The sequence below is a fragment of the Lagenorhynchus albirostris genome, chromosome 12, assembly GCF_949774975.1.
Source record: "Lagenorhynchus albirostris chromosome 12, mLagAlb1.1, whole genome shotgun sequence".
NCBI classification, from domain to species: Eukaryota; Metazoa; Chordata; class Mammalia; order Artiodactyla; family Delphinidae; genus Lagenorhynchus; species Lagenorhynchus albirostris.
Genome location: NC_083106.1, coordinates 6222679 through 6241333, shown reverse-complemented (window position 1 = coordinate 6241333; position 18655 = coordinate 6222679). Strand labels below are relative to the sequence as shown.

General features: G+C 38.2%; 1 protein-coding gene across 6 annotated transcripts in view; it reads right to left on the bottom strand.

The window, feature by feature from the left end:
- The window catches only part of LOC132530597 (E3 ubiquitin-protein ligase parkin), a 1420256-nt gene that overhangs the window by 899951 nt on the left and 501650 nt on the right, over positions 1–18655 (bottom strand). For all 6 annotated transcript variants that reach the window (XR_009543830.1, XR_009543829.1, XM_060167843.1 and 3 more), the window contains exon 4: positions 3889–4010. Coding sequence is in view for 4 of the 6 variants with exons in the window: in XM_060167843.1 (XP_060023826.1) it covers positions 3889–4010 (122 nt within the window). In the remaining 2 variants the exon portion in view is untranslated. The remainder of the gene's footprint in view (positions 1–3888; positions 4011–18655) is intronic.

Here is an 18655-nt window from a genome sequence, read left to right as displayed (position 1 = left end):
GGCAATTCAGAGCCCCATACAGTATTCCAAGGCAGAACACTATGTTCTGTGTGTTCTCTCATCTCACTTCTACATCCTTTCTATCTTGTAATTATTTTTAGAGTCAATAAATCATTTTACTCATAAACATCCTTATCATATTTTAAGCCTGTTTCCTTTTAGAAAAAGTAGTTTCTTCCTATCACAGAAGCTTTGTTTTCCACAGGAGGTACAACCCATCTAGACTGTGGGCAACGGCTGAAGCGTGATGGGAGAAGGGACAGGACATGTCATCCCAGCGTAGGAGAGAACACCGCTGGGACTCAGTGAGCAGAAGCCTGCAGGGCTCAGGAGGAGGAACCCTCTTAAGGTGATTCCCTGGGACAGAATCCTCATCATCAACATCACATCTACCTAAATTTCACCAGCCCAGGCAAATTTTTTAACAGGTCACACAGTCTCTGGTAGTCTTGTGTTTATATACGTTGGTGCTGGGAAATCTTTGAGAGCTTGAGCTAAGAGCTTTCTTCCTCACCAGAAGGCTCGCTCTTCACCCCACACACTTATAATTTAACAACAGGACAGACAGAAGAAGGAACCATGCCTATTGACATTCTAACCTTGAATTTGGCAGGATTCCAGGAGAAAGGGAGAGGGGAACGAATCTTTAAGTCTCTCAGTGCTGTTTCTTTTTCCAATATGAATTCCTTCTTTAATGTCTAGTTATTCTAAAAACAGTGTATAGTCTACGCATCTTGGAAAACCTTATTTTTTCTGCCCACTTTTCTGAATTAAAAAAAAAAAAGGTTCTGAGCATATGATTTACACATCATTTGATTTTCCACACTAATGAGGGAAACAGTGATGACATAGGTTATTTAAAATCATTCATTTTATTATTCAAGAAGACAATCAGAAATGTATATGCATGGATAAAGCCACCTCCCTCTGTGGTCAACCCCGTGTCGTTTCTGTGTGGACCTACGTGGACCATCTTGAATAGGCAATTGAAAACTGGCTGCCTGCCATGTTTTTCCAATCAGTTGTTGTTCAATGTTTTCCAGTGAGTGTTCATTTTTCTAAAGGCTATTTCAGTTAGTGGAAACCCTGGTCAAGGTCACCATGAATTAAAGAAGATCATTTGACTTGGAGACAGAAGAAAACCTGGTGTTTTCTGTAAGCTAATTCTCAACTTACTCTCAAGGTCAGGCCAAAACTTCAGACCTCAGTTTCCCCATCCTTAACACTGTGACAGAAATGGCTGTCCTTCTTTCTTGCCAATTTATTACGAGTTTCACATTAAATATGAAACATTTCAACAATTCAACCTAAGAGCATTACGTATGAGAGGCGGCTCATTCTCTCACATGTAAAACTTAAATAGTGTTGAGGAAATGTTGGAATTATGGATAAATACCCAACAACAGCAAAAAATAATTAGGAGGCTACTATTAAGACTCATGAAGGGCATGGGGCTTATTGCAGACAGATTTCTTCTAACCAGAAAAAATAAAATTATGATTTAAAAAAATAAACCAGGTGGGTAAGTAGGTTCCAATTTTCCTCACTGTGTATTAAAAAGCTCCTTGCAGAAGCTCAGGTAAACCACAATCTGTTCCCTATAACTAGTCAGCTACGCATGATCCTATTTCTTTCTTCTTCTTTTTCCTGACCAGAGGAAATTGTGTACGTTGTAGATCTTTATAAATTTTGGGCAAATGAAACCTATCAGTTTTCTATTCTCTGCTTAGAAACCCTTCCTCTTAGCAAAGTCCCACACCTGCTCCGTCATTTCTAAGACTAAACTTGCAGACCAACTGCCAGTGTGATTAGTCAGCTGCTCAAGAGATATTGTTTGAAGGTATTACTGAGTGTGTATCTTTTGATATTAATAAAAAACCGAAATGCCTGGTCTATTTATTTGTTAGGTACCAGTTATGCTACATCTAGTAACTGTACTGAAACTCTGGATTAAATAAATAATCTTCAAATCATCTTTGATTCTATTTTCTTAATCCTTAAGGGTATTTTTTCTAAGAGCATTTTTGAATGATATTTTAAATACAAGGAAAGTAGTTGAATAATAGAACATTTATTAGCAGATTTGTATAGCAAGCAATCTATCCTAAAAAAGGGCCAGGGCTTTGGAGAAATACAGAAAAGACTTTTCACTTCTGGCACCAACATTTGTTAACTATGTAACTTTGAACTCATTACTTAACTTTGTGGAGTCTCTTTATTAAAAGCATTGGATAATGATATCTACTTTTCAGGTCTGTGGTGAGAATTAGAGAAAAATACAAGTACCAGAATATAAATGTAAGGAAGGAAGTCAGTAAATTGTGGCAAAACAATCATACTTACTATGATTCATATGAATATAAAATGCCAAATAGAATTTCTAAAGTTTGTGGATCTATTGAATCAATGTGTGAAAGTTCAAACGCAGATGCCATCCACTACAGGCAACACACCACGTGAGGTGTTGGAAATAAGACAGGGACCCAAACTGACAAGTTATCTGATCTTATGAGGCTTACAGACTCTTGGAATATAGACAGATAGACAATTGCACGGAATGTAGGACAGAAGTTTAATGATAACTGAATTACATTTTTGAGTAATTCCGCCATTTCCCCAGGCTTGAGTCAGAGATCCACGCTTTCCCCTTGACTCGGTACATCCTTCAGGTTCTTTCACAATGCTCCCTCACATCCAGTAAGGGTGATTGATGAATTAATAGGTGATTTAATTAACCTCTTTGCCTTTGATCTATCACCAGCCTCAATCCCAGTGACAAACTGTTACAGCACCAAGAAATAGTCTTAAAACATCATTTTATACATGGTCTTTGTTTGTGACGCTTTGCCTTTGCTCCTGTTGCCTACGGAATAAAATCTAAATGCTCTAGCCGTCACTGGGGCCCGATGTACTCACGGGGGTGCTGCTCTACACTTCAACCCCTAATCACCTGTAAAAGTCTTTATCCTTCTGTGCCTCCTGGGCTGTGCTCTCAGCACTGAGCTGACCAGAATGCCCTCTGCTCCCCTACACACATTGGCATCCACATCACATTTAGCCAAATCCTACACAACTATCACGCTAAAGCCATGAACTACCGTGCCTATGTTTTATATCAGGGGCCAGCTGGCAAATCTTTTCTCTAAAGGGCCAGAGAGTAAACATGTCCGGTGTTGTAGGCCATCCAGTCAATCTAGGGCACAAGAAAGGTACAGACAACGCGCACAGATGTGGGCGGGGCTGTGTTCTGACAGAACTTTATCACAACACTGGAATTTAAATTTCATGTCCTGTTCACGCATCACACAATACTACTCTTCTGACGTTTCCCAACCACTTAAAGATATAAAAACCATTCTCAGGTTGTGGACTGCACAAAACAAGAAGAGGCGGCAACACATTGTGCTTTCCAACCCTGTTTTATATGCATACTGGTCTTGATCCACAACTTTCCTTTTCATTTTTTTTTATTGAGGGTCACTTACCTCAAGTGCACCATCCTTAAATGAAGAGTCCAAAAAATTTTGACATATGCATACAACCATGTTCCTATCACACAGATCGAGATATGAAACATTTCCAGGATCTTAGAAGGATCCTCCTTGGCTGCTTCTAGAAGACACCCCCAACCTCTTTTTGATATAAAATCAGCCTCTATATTCCCTTTCAATAGGCCTGGATTAAAGAAATGGGGGCAATGGCTCTGTAGTACCTAAAATTTACAGAGTAGTATATTTTTAAATGAAACTTCAAATACCATTAACCATTACAACCACATAGAAGTCCATTTTTCAGTAATGGGTGATATCTGATCAGAAACCCCAAAAGGCAACTCTGGAAATACACATTCATTTTTCAGGGCAGCCGGCTCACGCCACATCTCCTTACCTGGGCCAAGGTGAGCGTCGCTTGTTGGCAGGTGCTGCACCGTACCCTGAGCTTTCCTGGCTGCACTCCTTGACAGGGGCCTTTGCAGTAGACAAAAAAGCTGTTGTAGGTTGGTCTACCTGCTGGGAAAAAAAGAAAGCAGAGGAAGTAGCCAATCAACGCTGAATCCAAATTTAGACAAATTTTAAAACTAACTCCTCAGGAACATTTTGAAACATTACTGGGATAAATATTATAATGAAGATACAACAATTTAATTTATTAGGTTGGCCAAAAGTGCCTTAGGTTTTTAAGTAAAAATAAAAGACACATTTTTCATTTTCACCAAGAACTTTATTGAACAATGTATTCACCCTTTTGTTCCACTACCTTCTCCCATTTTGCAGGCAACTTCATAATTCGAACTTCCCAAAATTTTTTATCTTTCTGAGCAAAGAACTGCTCCAGGTACCTTTTATAGTCTTCCAGGGAATTGAAATTTTTTCTATTAAGAGAATTTTGTAAAGACCTAAATAAATGGAAATCCGAAGGTGCAATGCCTGGTGTACACAGTGGATGAATCAGAACTTCCCAGCCAAGCTGTAACAGTTTTTGCCTGGTCATCAAAGAAACATGCGGTCTTGTGTTATCCTGATGGAAGATTATGTGTTTTCTGTTGAATAATTCTGGATGCTTTTTGTCGAGTGCTGCTTTCAGTTGGTGTAACTGGGAGCAGTACTTGTTGGAATCAATCGTTTGGGTTCCGGAAGAAGCTCATAATAGAGGACTCCCTTCCAGTCCCACTATATACACATCACCTTCTTTGGATGAAGACCAGCCTTTGGCGTGGTTGGTGGTGGTTCTATTCACTTGCCCCACAATCTCTTCCATTCCATATTATTGTACAGTATCCACTTTTCATCGCCCGTCACAATTTGTTTGAAAAACGTTTAAGTAGAGAATCGCATGCGGAAATATGGTCAAGAAGGTTCTTTTTGCTTAACTTATGTGGAACCCAAACATCAAAGCGATTAACATAACCAAGCTGGTGCAAATGATTTTCAGTGCTTGATTTGGATATTTTGAGTCTGTCGGCTATCTCCCACGTGGTATAACGTTGACTGTTCTCAATTAATGTCTCAATTTGATTGTTATCAACTTCAACTGATCTAACCGACCGTGGAACATCGTCCAGCAAGAAATCTCCAGCACGAAACTTCGCAAACCACTTTTGACACGTTCAATCAGTCACAGCGCCTTCTCCATACACTGCACAAATCTTTTTTTGCATTTCAGTTGCGTTTTTACCTTTCTTGAAATAAAAAAGCATAATATGACAAAAATGTTGCTTTTTTCTTCCATCTTCAGTACTAAAATGGCTACACAACACTTTGCCAATTTTGATAAATCTTTTTTTAAATGCACGCTGATTTGACAGCTGTCACATACAGTCTAACAATTCGAATTAAGTTAAAGACAACTAAGTGCTACTAGAGCCATCTTACGGAAAAAAACGAACAAACCTTTTGGCCAACCCCAATAGAAAATCTAGTTTTATGCTCAAAAGAGGGACAATATTTTCTTCTTCTTGCCAACAGCCCTGTGACTTATTCAGCAAAGTAGCAGCCTGCTGCCGGAAGAGCTGGCCAAGGGTATTTGCAACACAGGGAAATTAAACGCACACTTTGCTGCTGAAGTTTTTAAAAGGACAAGAATCTAAGACCATTGGAAATTTAGGGGCCACTGCTCCTGAATTTTATTTCATGTGTCTGTACCCAGTTTTGAAGGCTCCAGATTTTTTCTCTTAAAATCTTATCTATAGGGACAAACTACCCCTTTTCTCATGATATGAATGATAATATCACAGTTTGCTGAGTTTCCAATGAGACTTTCCAACACAGGGTCACACGTAAAGTAAGACAGAAGCCCTGAGGGGCTTAGCACACTCAGCGATTGTGTGCAGAAATGGGTTCTTTGCATTTCATAAGTGTCCTCTACCTAGACAAATGCCATTCAAATAATACATTTTCAAGAGCAAAAGCTGCACAAAAAAATAGATAGTTAAACATCTCTGATCATTTCTCTCAAATGTCACCATACAGGAAAATACTATTCCTGTCACCATACAGGAAAAAATTAGGGGAATATTTTTGAACTGTTCCACACTTCTACATCTACAAAGAACTAACTTTATTCAGACACACTTACCAGTGAAATAACTAACTTCCAAATTTCTAAAATTACCAAATAGTTCTTTTAATCCTTACTTTACTTCTTAATGGGTGGGACTAACATGAAAGGTCACGGCATAAAGATTTGTTTAAAATTTTACTAGTATCATCAAGAACATTTAGAAATAATGAATAGTAAATACGTTTGATCATTATGAGCAAAAACTTTCAGACTTTCAAATGCATATGGTTTATTGAAAACAATTAGTACAAAAATAATGAGAAAACAAAAAAGATCCTCAAGTCTTATGTGGCTCCATTTGCTTTACTAATTTACAAAAAGTGCCTCTGTAGACATATTTAAGTGTCATTTGTTTAGCCATCTTTACTAATACTATAGGTGACAATACTTTGTAAAATGTAAAGCACAATAAAGATGTCAAGTTTTATAATTTTATTATTTATTGGTAATATATTTGTAATTATTAATTTCCAGAGATTAATATTTAGTTTCAGTGTGAAAAGGAAGATGAATTATAAATATATATTTGTATTGATATGAAACTATGATTTTCTGACACTTTTTTGCAGCTTTAGTGCCTTAATGTGCAAGATATTCAAGTCTATAAATATCACATTGTTATTAGCAAATATAATAATTAGATAAAATATATTCTTAAGGTTTTATGTATATCATAAATGCAACAGATAGAACCATATATTAAAGCTATAGAAATGCCATAACAACTGACAGAAAATCACAAGAACTCTTGACAATTTTAATGTGTACCATGACAAGCTTAGTGAAGAAGGTAGGAGCCTTTATCATTAAAACTTGTATCAGCAATATGAACAAAGTCAATTCACAATTTTTATAACCTACTGCAAAGGTTAAACAAAAAAAGAGGGGGGAGGAAGAGAAAGGCTGGAAAAAGAAATGCTTACAAAGGGGAGTTGGGGTTGCAGAGACACTAGCATTGTTGAAAGAGCGTATTAGCAACGACTTGACGAAGCATCTCAGAAACTGCAGGAAACTAAATGACTCTTCTCTCTCCCTTAGGGCAACAGCAACGTTGGCAATATTGTTTCAGCTAATGATAGAGCCAGGCAGAATATGAAGATTGGGATACACACCTCTGTGTGCCACAGCCTGCACTAAAGTCCTTGAGAAGTTAGTCAGAAAATACTGCATGCCCATGCCCTTGCCCTAGAAGCATACAAGATGACATGCAATCTATTACATAGTGCTTCCCAGAGCCAGCGCAAGCTGGGATTAATAGTCAGCCTAAGGAAGATCAAGGTCAGGCCAGTCTTGGTTACAGCACATTTCAAGCTGTTGGCTCTACTTGGTCAAGCAGTTGGGGCTTCCGGCAAATCTTGGGAGCCCCTTTTCAGGATGGCTTCCCCACCTCGTTGGCTACATCACACTATGTCAAGTTGGCAAGCTCCTCTGTGCCATGCTGAGGTCTGGAGTGCAGAGGACAGGAATAAGCACAAACAACATCCTGACCATCTTCTGGGCAATGTTCCCATTAGCCTGATGGAAGGGTCCAAGGTACAGACTCTTAAAAATGGAGCTGTAACTCCTAGAGGAACAAGCAAGGCAATGGGAAGAATGACCCTCAAAACTTTTCTCTATGTATATAGCTGTCTCCAGTCAATAACATGAATCTTCCCCTTCTTAAACTTCTGTTTGGATCTTAAAATTATTTTTCTCTCCTAATCAACTCTTCCATATTGCAACTCCTTCACTGCCCAAAATAATCAAAGCAGCTTGTGTTTGTTATAGATTTCCCTTTTTTTATATAAGTTTTCAAACCTAGAGAAATATTTCAAAAATCTTACAAATTATAACCTACCCTGTAATTCACTGATTGTGAACATTTTGCCATATTTTATGTGCACCCTCTGTGTGTGTGTGTGTACATTTACACACATATATACTTTTTTGGCTGAATGATTTTTAATTAAGTTGCAGACATGATGCTACTTAACCCCTAAATCCTCCAACACCCTAAAAAGAACTTTTTTCACCTAAAACAAGAGTTTTTGAGTGATTTGGTTGTTTCAGCTGTTCTATTCATGGTCTGATCTGGTATATTTTAAGTATACCTTACAGAACACTACAGTGGCTTGCAAGCTGTTGAAAGGTGTCAAGCCAAAATATCGGGGAATCTTTAGTCAGACCATTTTATTTTATTATTTTAAATTTTATTTTATTTATTTTTTTACACAGCAGGTTCTTATTAGTTATCCATTTTATACATATTAGTGTATATATGTCAATCCCAATCTCCCAATTCATCACACCACCACCACCCCCCTGCCACTTCCCCCACTTGGTGTCCATACGTTTTTTCTCTACATCTGTGTAGTCAGAACATTTTAGGTGATGCCAAGTTAAGCACGTGTTCTCGCTGCAGGACTTTGCAGACTCCATGAAGACAGGAAGTATGGAGCATAGCACGTCCCTAACTTTATCAGACTTCAGAAGTCTTCCTTTTATGGAGCATCTTGTGTAAATGTATTTCTCAGAAACAATTTGGAAAAAAATTTGGAGGAAGGATACAACCCACTGTGTAGGGCTTCATCTACAGCAAGCCCAACTGCTAAAGTTTATAAACACAGATTTATTAGACACCCTGCTTACAGTTAAGTTCTCCCCTCCACCCCAAGCCATCAATAAACTTACATAATTATTTTATCATGAACCAGAAGGGTTAGTCTACAATGAAATGATTTTACAGTGTATTCATTTCATTCAGACGTTCATTTTTTTTTTTTTTTTCCTGGATAGAAGTTAAAAACACAGCTAGTGTGCAGGGCTCTGTTAAAATGTGAGTCCCTATGTCCCTTCAAAGCATTCAAGAGGCTTCCTTAGTTTTATCATTTTATCATTATCTTTAGGTTTTCTCTCCCACTTTGTCTGATTAACATAATCCTTCCTCAAGTCTTTTCTTTTCTCTCATTCTCTTTTCTTGTTGTCTTGGTCCAAAAAAATTGCCAAAAGCATTAACAATATTCACCACTTATCGAGCAAAGCCCCTATTCAAAAAGAATATACTATTTGCGTTGTCTTTTTGAAAAACGAGCATAAGGTGCACAGTTTCCATTTTTAATGTATTTTAGATAATGGGCTTACAGCCTGAAGACGTTGTTTTAATAAGATAAATGAATACTTAAGAAAAATCATTCTGACTCTGATGAAAACTTTTCATTGACCTCAGAAGTTTCCATCACTGTTTGTCACAGAGAATCAAGTGTTTAACTGCCTGGATAATTTGTTTTCTAGGGGAGAAGACAGTGAGATTTAACATATTTTATACCTAGGTAAAATAATGTTAAGTATCAATACACTATAAAGCAACAGGAACACAACTGATTTAAAATTATTTTATCACATATGAGCTTATTAAAATATTAAGTAGAACAAGCTGCCCATGAGAACTTTCTGTGGCCATGGAAATGTCCTCCATCTGCATTCTCCCATACAGTAAGCCATTAGCTACAAGGGCCTATTGAGAATTTGGCTAGGAACTACTAAGAAACCACTCTTTTTAAAAAGAAATTTAAGTAATTTATATTAGCACAGCCATATGTGGGTAGAAGCTACTAAATTGGACAGCACAGAAGAGAATAAATAAAAATGATGTGTCTTGTTTCCTCTCTCCCTGCCTTGTCAAACACACAGTTAACAATACTAAGAAGATTCTTCTGTCACACTGAGAAGTCCAGCAGCCGGCTGTTAACTGTACTGATATGCAAACAATGTTGGCTGGAGAGAAGGGGAAGGGGGAAGGTTTGAACTTGAGGCACTGTGAGGGAGGACAGAGATGGGTGGAGCCCTGGGTACTTTCTAGTGTCAGAGGTAGAACAGGGCTCCTCTCCATCCCTTCCTCCACCACGTCCCCATTCCCGACACCAATCTGCTCACCTTCCACCCATCTCCACTGCCATCACCATCTTTGAAATCTGACCCATATATTCAAGGTCCAGTTGGAAAGGCACTTCCTATAAAAATTCTTCCCTTGATTTCTCCGAAAGTAAAAGATATTTCCCTAAGTAATTACATCTAAGAGTAGGAAAGGATCCAGCTTCATCTTATCACCTTTAAGCAGTCGACTTGTCCTAACATCAGGAAACCAGCATCTAATAAGGAGGAGTCCCTGGAATGAAGCATCTTCACAGCCTTCATCCACCTTCTCCCCACTGCCCAGCCTGGCACTTAGTATTTTCATCTTTTGCCCTCCTGCCTCCTTCTGACTACAGCTTAGTTCTGTATTTTAAATGCTGACGATGTTATCACTGTCTGCACCACTTAGCTCCATTGATCAGCTCTAACTGGCCATGTTGCCTCAGTTTGCCCCCTCCCCTAGCTGCTTAGGGAGTAACCTCAGTCCTGTTTGATTCCTACGAGCCCACTGTGGAACAGACCCATGGCTAGAGTTTCTGAACTTGTGACCTTGACCCTGTGATAAGGAACTACAGCACAGAGAATCTTCTCCTCCAACATTTACCAGAATTCTTGCTCTTGTATTTCTGGATGGTGGTCCTTCAGCCTGTGCTCAACGATATTTGCTGAAATATATGACTCATGAAAAAAATAAATATACATTGAGTGAACGAAATCAATACCATCTCTGAAGGCCAGCAAGCTCATCTTTGCACAATCCATTTTTCCTTATATCGGCCTGATAGTACCCATTAATTCTAGTTGGAACAATGCGTATTGAATTAATTAGTCTAAGGCAGTTCCACATGAAATCCATTCAATGCACACTCCTGGAATCATCTCTTCTGTATGAAACCTGCTTTGGATCATTAAAAACATGGAGGTCATGTCCACTCCAACCTAACGTAAATTGGAAAAAGAATTTCGCCCCATATTCACTATGTACTTGTCCCACCTTTCCTATTGTTACAACTCCCCCCTATGCAACACTCCACCCTTTTTCATATGTTCCAAATGACTAGGGAAGTTCCTTGAACTTAGTAAACATTCAATAAATATTTGCCAGGTCAATAAATTCTCCCACATTTTAAATGATCTGAAAGTTGTAGCAGGTATGATAGTATGAGAGCAAAATTCATATTAAATAGAATGTAGTCATGATTACCAAATATTTAGAACATCCTTCCACCAGCCAAAATTACTGGATTAACTTCATATATCCTTCAAAATATTAGTATATTTTAAATGTAATATTATATTTAAATATTATCTTAAACATCATCTTAAGATCACAAATGACTAGTATGATAAATAAAAGTAAAACAAAAAAGAACACTTAAAAAGTTCAGGTAGAAATAAGTAGAAGTGAAAAAAATTGCATTATGAAAATTTATAAGTGGAACTACTTTAAAGGAGGACAGTTACTACACATAAACACTTTTATTTCAATCCTTATACAACGGGTTACTATACCCACTGAATCCAGCTACACCAGTCCATGCTTTTATTTTTTTTTAACATCTTTATTGGAGTATAATTGATTTACAATGCTGTGTTGCTTTCTGCTGTATAACAAGGTGAATCAGCTTTATGTATACATATATCCCCATGTCCCCTCCCTCCTGCATCTCCCTCCCACCTTCCCTATCCCACCCCTCTAGGTGGCCACAAAGCACCGAGCTGATCTCCCTGTGCTATGCGGCTGCTTCCCACTAGCTATCTATTTTACATTTGGTAGTGTATATATGTCAATGCTACTCTCTCACTTCGTCCCAGCTTACCCTTCCCCTTCCCCGTGTCCTCAAGTCCATTCTCTACGTCTGCGTCTTTATTCTTGTCCTGACCCTAAGTTCATCAAAACCATTTTATTTTTTAGATTCCATATATATGTGTTAGCATATGGTATTTGTTTTTCTCTTTCTGACTGATTTCACTCTGTATGACAGACTCTAGGTCCATCCACCTCACTACAAACAACTCAATTTCATTTCTTTTTATGACTGAGTAATATTCCATTGTATATATGTGCCACATCTTCTTTATCCATTCATCTGTTGATGGACACTTAGGTTGCTTCCATGTCCTGGCTACTGTAAATAGAGCTGCAATGAACATTGTGGTACATGTCTCTTTTTGAATTATGGTTTTCTCAGGGTATATGCCCAGTAGTGAGATTGCTGGGTCATATGGTAGCTCTAGTTTCAGTTTGTTTTTTTTTTGCGGTACGTGGGCCTCTCACTGCTGTGGCCTCTCCCGTTGCGGAGCACAGGCTCCGGACGTGCAGGCTCAGTGGCCATGGCTCACGGGCCCAGCTGCTCCGCGGCATGTGGGATCTTCCCGGACCGGGGCACGAACTCATGTCGCCTGCATCGGCAGGCAGACTCTCAACCATTGCGCCACCAGGGAAGCCCCCTAGTTTTAGTTTTTTAAGGAACCTCCATACTGTCCTCCATAGTGGCTGTATCAATTTATATTCCCACCAACAGTGCAAAAGGTTTCCCTTTTCTCCACACCCAGTCCAGTATTTATTGTTTTTAGATATTTTGATGATGGCCATTCTGACCGGTGTGAGGTGATACCTCATTGTGGTTTTGATTTGCACAGCAAAGGTAACCATAAACAAGATGAAAAGACAACCCTCAGAATGGGAGAAAATATTTGCAAACGAAGCAACAGACAAAGGATTAATTTCCAAAATATACAAGCAGCTCATGCAGCTCAATATCAAAAAAACAAACAACCCAATCCAAAAATGGGCAGAAGACCTAAATAGACACTTCTCCAAAGAAAACATACAGATTGCCAACAAATATATGAAAGGATGTTCAACATCACTAATCATTAGCACATGCTTTTTACATGCCTCGTTTCACCTCCTGCAGAGTAACCAGGTAACGTTGTGTTATAAACAACTTCCAATTATATAACCATCCACCCAGTGTATGCACTTTGAAAACATGTTTAGCAATCTCTAAGGAGACTCTACCCTTAAAGTTATAACTTAATTCTCAATTTTTGTGCTAGGGTTTTTTAAATTAATGTATCTGCAACATAGTTTCATCTGGTGAGGCAAAAAACTGCTGATTAAACCTAATGCCTTTGCCTGGTTTTTGTTGTTTTTGTTGCCAGTTTATTTTTTCATTATTCATCATTATTCATTTTAAAAGTAATAACCAAACCTCCGTTGCCAAGACAAAAATGTAGCATGAAGCATAATTTAAGGAGTAGGTTTAAATAAATAACCAGGTTTGAAGCCAACTGGGGTAAATCTAGTCACTTATTCTTCCCAGAAATGGACTCGGGCAGGGGATGGTTAAGGTGTATGCTAGAAAAGTCTCAGCTCTTCAAAATGTTGAGTGAACGTTCATAACTCATATTTAGATGGAAGAAAAAATTGATGCTGCAGATGACTGTGTACAAGTTCCTCGGGATATAATCTCTATAGCCCAGGACGTGTCCATCTAGATCCAGCCCAAGCCTTGCCTTGTCACCTTCGGCAAATCAGTTGACCCTAAATGCTGTTTTCTTATCTGCAAAATGGAGATGATGATAGTACCTAACTCTTAGGCTTTTGTGAGAATTTTAAAAAGAACAATACAGGTGCAGCACTCAGCACAGTGTCTGATACACATTAGCTCTTCTTATTTGTTGTCAAAAAATATGGAACTTGAGTTTTTCCCAGGTACTCATACCTGTGAGCACTTCATCCTCCTGCTTCCTCAGGTGACCATTTTCCTGCTTTTATAAATGTTGATTCTTATACACTATCTCCATCATAAACCTACCTCTAAATATTTAGAAATATCTGAGGTATAGTTCTTTTTAGAACTGCTTCAAAACCAACCAAGTCCTTTACCATGAAATATTCAATAATATTATGGAATATAAGCCATAATGGAAAGTCTTTAAATTGATTTAAAGTTACTAGAGTCACATTTTTCCATGAATCACTATTATTATGCAAGCAATACAGGTGGATTGTAGAAAAATTAGGAATGACGATAGTAAACAATGATATGGGTCCCATCTAGTGGATAATATTTTCAAGCTGGCTAATGCACTTAAAAAAAAATAAAGTATTTCCAAAATAAAAACTGTTTTTTATCGCATGGTTTGTAAAATGGTACTGAAGGAGATTCAAAATGGATTCCAAAACTTCACCTTAATGGCAGACTTGCTTATATTAGTGCTTATTCTTCTTTGAAAGATAAGCATGATCATCGCCACTTCATAAATGAGGAAAGACAAGTTCAGAGAGATTGAGTGCCATCCCCAAGACAGCCATGCGGTAGTCAGAGATTTGAGATTTGTTCCTGATTACAAAGCCTATGCTTTCTCCTCAACCTTGACTAGGGTGCTAATTATTACTAAATACTGTAGGGATTGATTCAATGGCTGTAAAAAGTGGCACTTGAACACAGGTTGGCAATTAAGCACCGTTGTCAGCAATCACTGACTGCTTCAGCACCAGTCTCACCACCCCACTTCCCTCATTCAATCAGCACTAGAGGTTTCATGGAAATTTTCATTAACGTTTTACAGCACTGGCATTCAGCAAGAGTATGTAGGTACAGCAATTATCAATAAAGAAAGGTAAATCTCATTTTTCAGAGGTAGCACATATTCTAAAATTGTAAGTTATACCAAATGGTAGTCTATGGCATAACATTAGAATCAATAGAATTTCTTATTTATTTTTATAGAAGTGATACCTTTCTTGATATTTAAAAAATGATGCTAAAACCTCCTTATTTTAAATGTTCTAAGTGTTAGTGAAACCTGTAAAGAAAATGAACACTCAGAGGAATGGTATCAATGAGAGAATAACAAGCAAGGTATGACCCTCCCCACTCCCACATTCTGGATCTTATTTCATTTACAATAGCCAATATCAGCAGTTTGATATAATTATTTCATTTAAGTATAACATTTCCAATCTTCACTACTACCATTAAATATCCTCTTACAAATTCCAATGTTTTACATATCCTATTTTGCCCGTACCACATGATAATACAAAATATGTAACTTTAATAAATCCAATCTTTCCCAGTGCTGATTTCAAAAAGTCTTTGGTGGTAATTGAGAGTCATAAAGTCTCTACTATTCCTTAAAATATTAGAAAAATTAGTTTTCTTCAGGGACATGGTGATTAGTTAGAAATGTAAGATGATGTCATCATGCTGAGGGAAAACTACAAAACTATTGTCTTCTCTTGATCAAGGCTGGTAATGCTGTGCATTATGTAGGCTTCTAAAAGTACACATTAGAGTCACTCTGGCCAAAACACTCTTCACAGCTATTCTAGGACCCTAGGACCACAACAGTCTACTTCATGGGTTTCCAACTGAAAAGGCCTCTGAGGACTCATCTAAGTCCTGGTCCCACGGCCCAGCTCAGGGGCCACCTCTCTCCTACAAGCTTCCTGTCTGTATCACACGGAAGCACCTCATCTTCTGTACTGGCTTCGTATGTTTAAATCAGACCCTAAGGTCCTAAGGGCAGGGTTTATGTAAAGTAGTTTCACTTCTATCACCCATCCCCACTTTTGACCTAGAATAGTGTCCTCCATGGAGATACTACTCCTATTCATTGATCAAATACTTGAGAAACTAGTGAGATTAGTTTAACTAATTTTTACTCAATATTGTAAAATTACAGGAGGGTCACTTGGCTTGTGCCACAGGTTACAGTAATGGCTGTGCTACCTTCTGGCATTGCCTCATCCCAGAGAAGAGAAAAATCTTGCTTTCAGAATGCTACAGAAGCCAGCCCGTGCTTCTCAGCACCTCTGTAAAAGAAAAACTAAATTCAGAAGAGAAAAAAAAAATTACTTATTAGCCATCTATAGAGAAAATGAAGAAATAAATGTATAATTTCCTAGGAAAGCTCTAGCTTCCTAAACTTATTTAAATCTTGTCTGCCTAAGAAGCCAGGTTGCTTGGGGGAGGGGAAGAATAGTGAAAAAGAAGCAGAATGTAGGTTATAAGGAAACAAAAGAATATTACGAACCTATCAAGATTCCTTCCATCAATGACATTAACAACAAATAAAAAACAAAAATATCACTATGTGCTTGACATTCTAGTAACACGTGAGACAATCATAAAACATAACCAAGACAATCTTCACCTTAACAGTTTTATAATCTAAGAATAACTCTTATGTGGATTCACACAGGCTAAGGGGTATCTAACAAGTGTGTACACAGCAGGGAAGAATCCTAGTATTCTGAGAATAGTGAAGAATAAACCCAAAGAGGGGGGATAAAAATATACACTTCTAATATAGAGCCTTTTATCTTGCAAGTTCTTTGATTTTCAACTTCTGAAATGATCCAGCTGCACATTCCCACGATTCTGCACTCTGTCCAGGTGCATCTACTCACACGTCCTCGAAGACAGAAGAAGACATCTGCCTGGATCCGTGCTGTCAGGCAGCACCCCACTCCAGACAGCCGCTAACATCTCTGATTAGAACTTCCTTCAGGTCTCAGGGATCACAGCACACATATACTTCATGGAAGTCAAGGTCCCAGGAGAAACCTCAGAAACCCCTTAAAAGGGGTGTGGATGAAAACAAATAGCCTATTAACTAAGAGAAGGCAAGTTCAGAGGTGGAGACAATTCAAAACGCAGAGTCTGTGACTTCCAGCTCTATCCACAATGTATTTTAGCTTTACTGTCTGGAACCTTGATACCTTGGGTATTCTAGGTGTCGCCTGGCTTGATTTGCAGAATCTTGGTTCCCCTAGACAGCCAAGGCAGAAATTTGGTTTGCCTCCTCTCAGCTGTGCCTTCCAATCCCCCACTAAATCTCAGGAGGGAACACAAGAAATGCTTCCAAGGTTTTTCTCTCATCTCCTTCCAAGGGTCCTGTGCTGACTCAGGCCCTTTTTAGTAACCAAGAGCCTCCCAAGAATCCTCCCTTCCTCTATCTTCTTCTCTTCCCGAGCGAGAAACTCCCAAACTGGTAAGAACATTCTCTTTAAAAACACATTGTGCCACCTACTTAAACAAAACAAAGCAAAGGATGGTACTAGCCTTTGTTCACCTACAGCAGCACTGTTATCAGAGGGTAAAGATGTACCATCCAGGGTCCCCAGGTTGGAAGCCAAACAGCATCAGGCAAGTGACTTTTTATTAAAGTATTGGTTCTATCTTTGCAAAAAAAATCATTTACACTTTGTATCTTGCTACAAAACATATTTCTATTATTTTCTATAGAAATATTTAAAATTACTAAGCATTATCAAAAATGTTAGTCCTAGAATATGTACTCCATTCAGGCACTAAAAAAATCACAAAAATTGCTATTCATAGCTGAAATTCTTTATCATAGACCCTCATGGTTTTTTCTCCCAGCCAATCTATCCAAACTTAATTACACTGTCCTCTCAAGTATTGGAACCAAAACACTTGTGATTTCCGCACCGCGCATCCGCAGCCTCCACACCTGCCTTGGGCCTGGGACCAACTCCCTTCAGGAGGAATTCCCAGTCGCCTTTAAAGTCTGTATCAAGTGTCAAATGTTACCAAGTCCTTGAAAAGCCTTGCCTCACCTTCCACCCACAATAGGCAGAGTGAATGTTCCTCCCTTACAGCTTCAGCACTTGGTTCATTTGGCTTGTACATCTGTAATTAGCTTTATATTAAGTATATGTCTACTTGCTTGTGGAATCCAGTTTTCTAATGATGAGGATCCTACCTTTCTCATCTTTATATCCTTAGAGCTTGGCAAGCCACTAAGGAATCAATAGTACTTAGCCTAGTGACTGGTTCATAGGAGGGACACGAAAGAAACATATTAAATTACCTGATGAAATCTTTTTATTTCCCTCAAATGTTTAGGTTTTGGGCTCTACTATTCCCCCTGATTTGGTCACTGATGACTGACTTGCCCACATTAGTGTGTGCCCCTCCCTCTACATTCTTAACATCTCTGAACTTCATGATCATTTCTTCCTTTTGTATAAAAGCCCTCGATATCTAAATGACATCTGCATACCAATGGCGACAAATTAAACATCTTGATTTACAATTAATTCTATATATTAGAAATACCTAAGGAAATTATGTCATAAAAACTTGTTTTAGTGTTTTCATTCTATTATTATAAATGAAATTTCACCAAGAATCATAAACACAGATAAATCTTTTTAAAGCAGCACCAGTTTCACTCACAGTACAGTTCAACCAACTCCTTGAGAATTCTTATATGATTCTCTGACACCAACATTTTCTAAAATAGTTATTCATACAAGAAGCTGTTTCCTCTGCCTTTTGACATGTAGGTAAATATACAATGTCATCATGTGCACCAGGTAATAACAATATGTCAAGTGTGTCTAAATGCAGATGTGTCATCTACCGTCCTTGTGAGTTTCCCTCTCCTTTCTTTCCCCTCTTCTCCTCTGGACTTAAGTAATTTCCTAGTAGGTCATCCTGCCTGTATACTCTCCAGAACCTATCAATTCTCCAAATTGGTTTCATATTAATTTTCCTAAAGTAAATCTTTGATCATACCATTCTCCTTAAATGTCTCCACATTGCCTCTTGGATGAGATTTAAACACCTTTGCTTAATAAACTTAGCCCCTCCATTGTGTGCATGAAACTTGACTACACTATCCTCACCTTCCCCTACTCCTCTCTACTTCAAGCTAA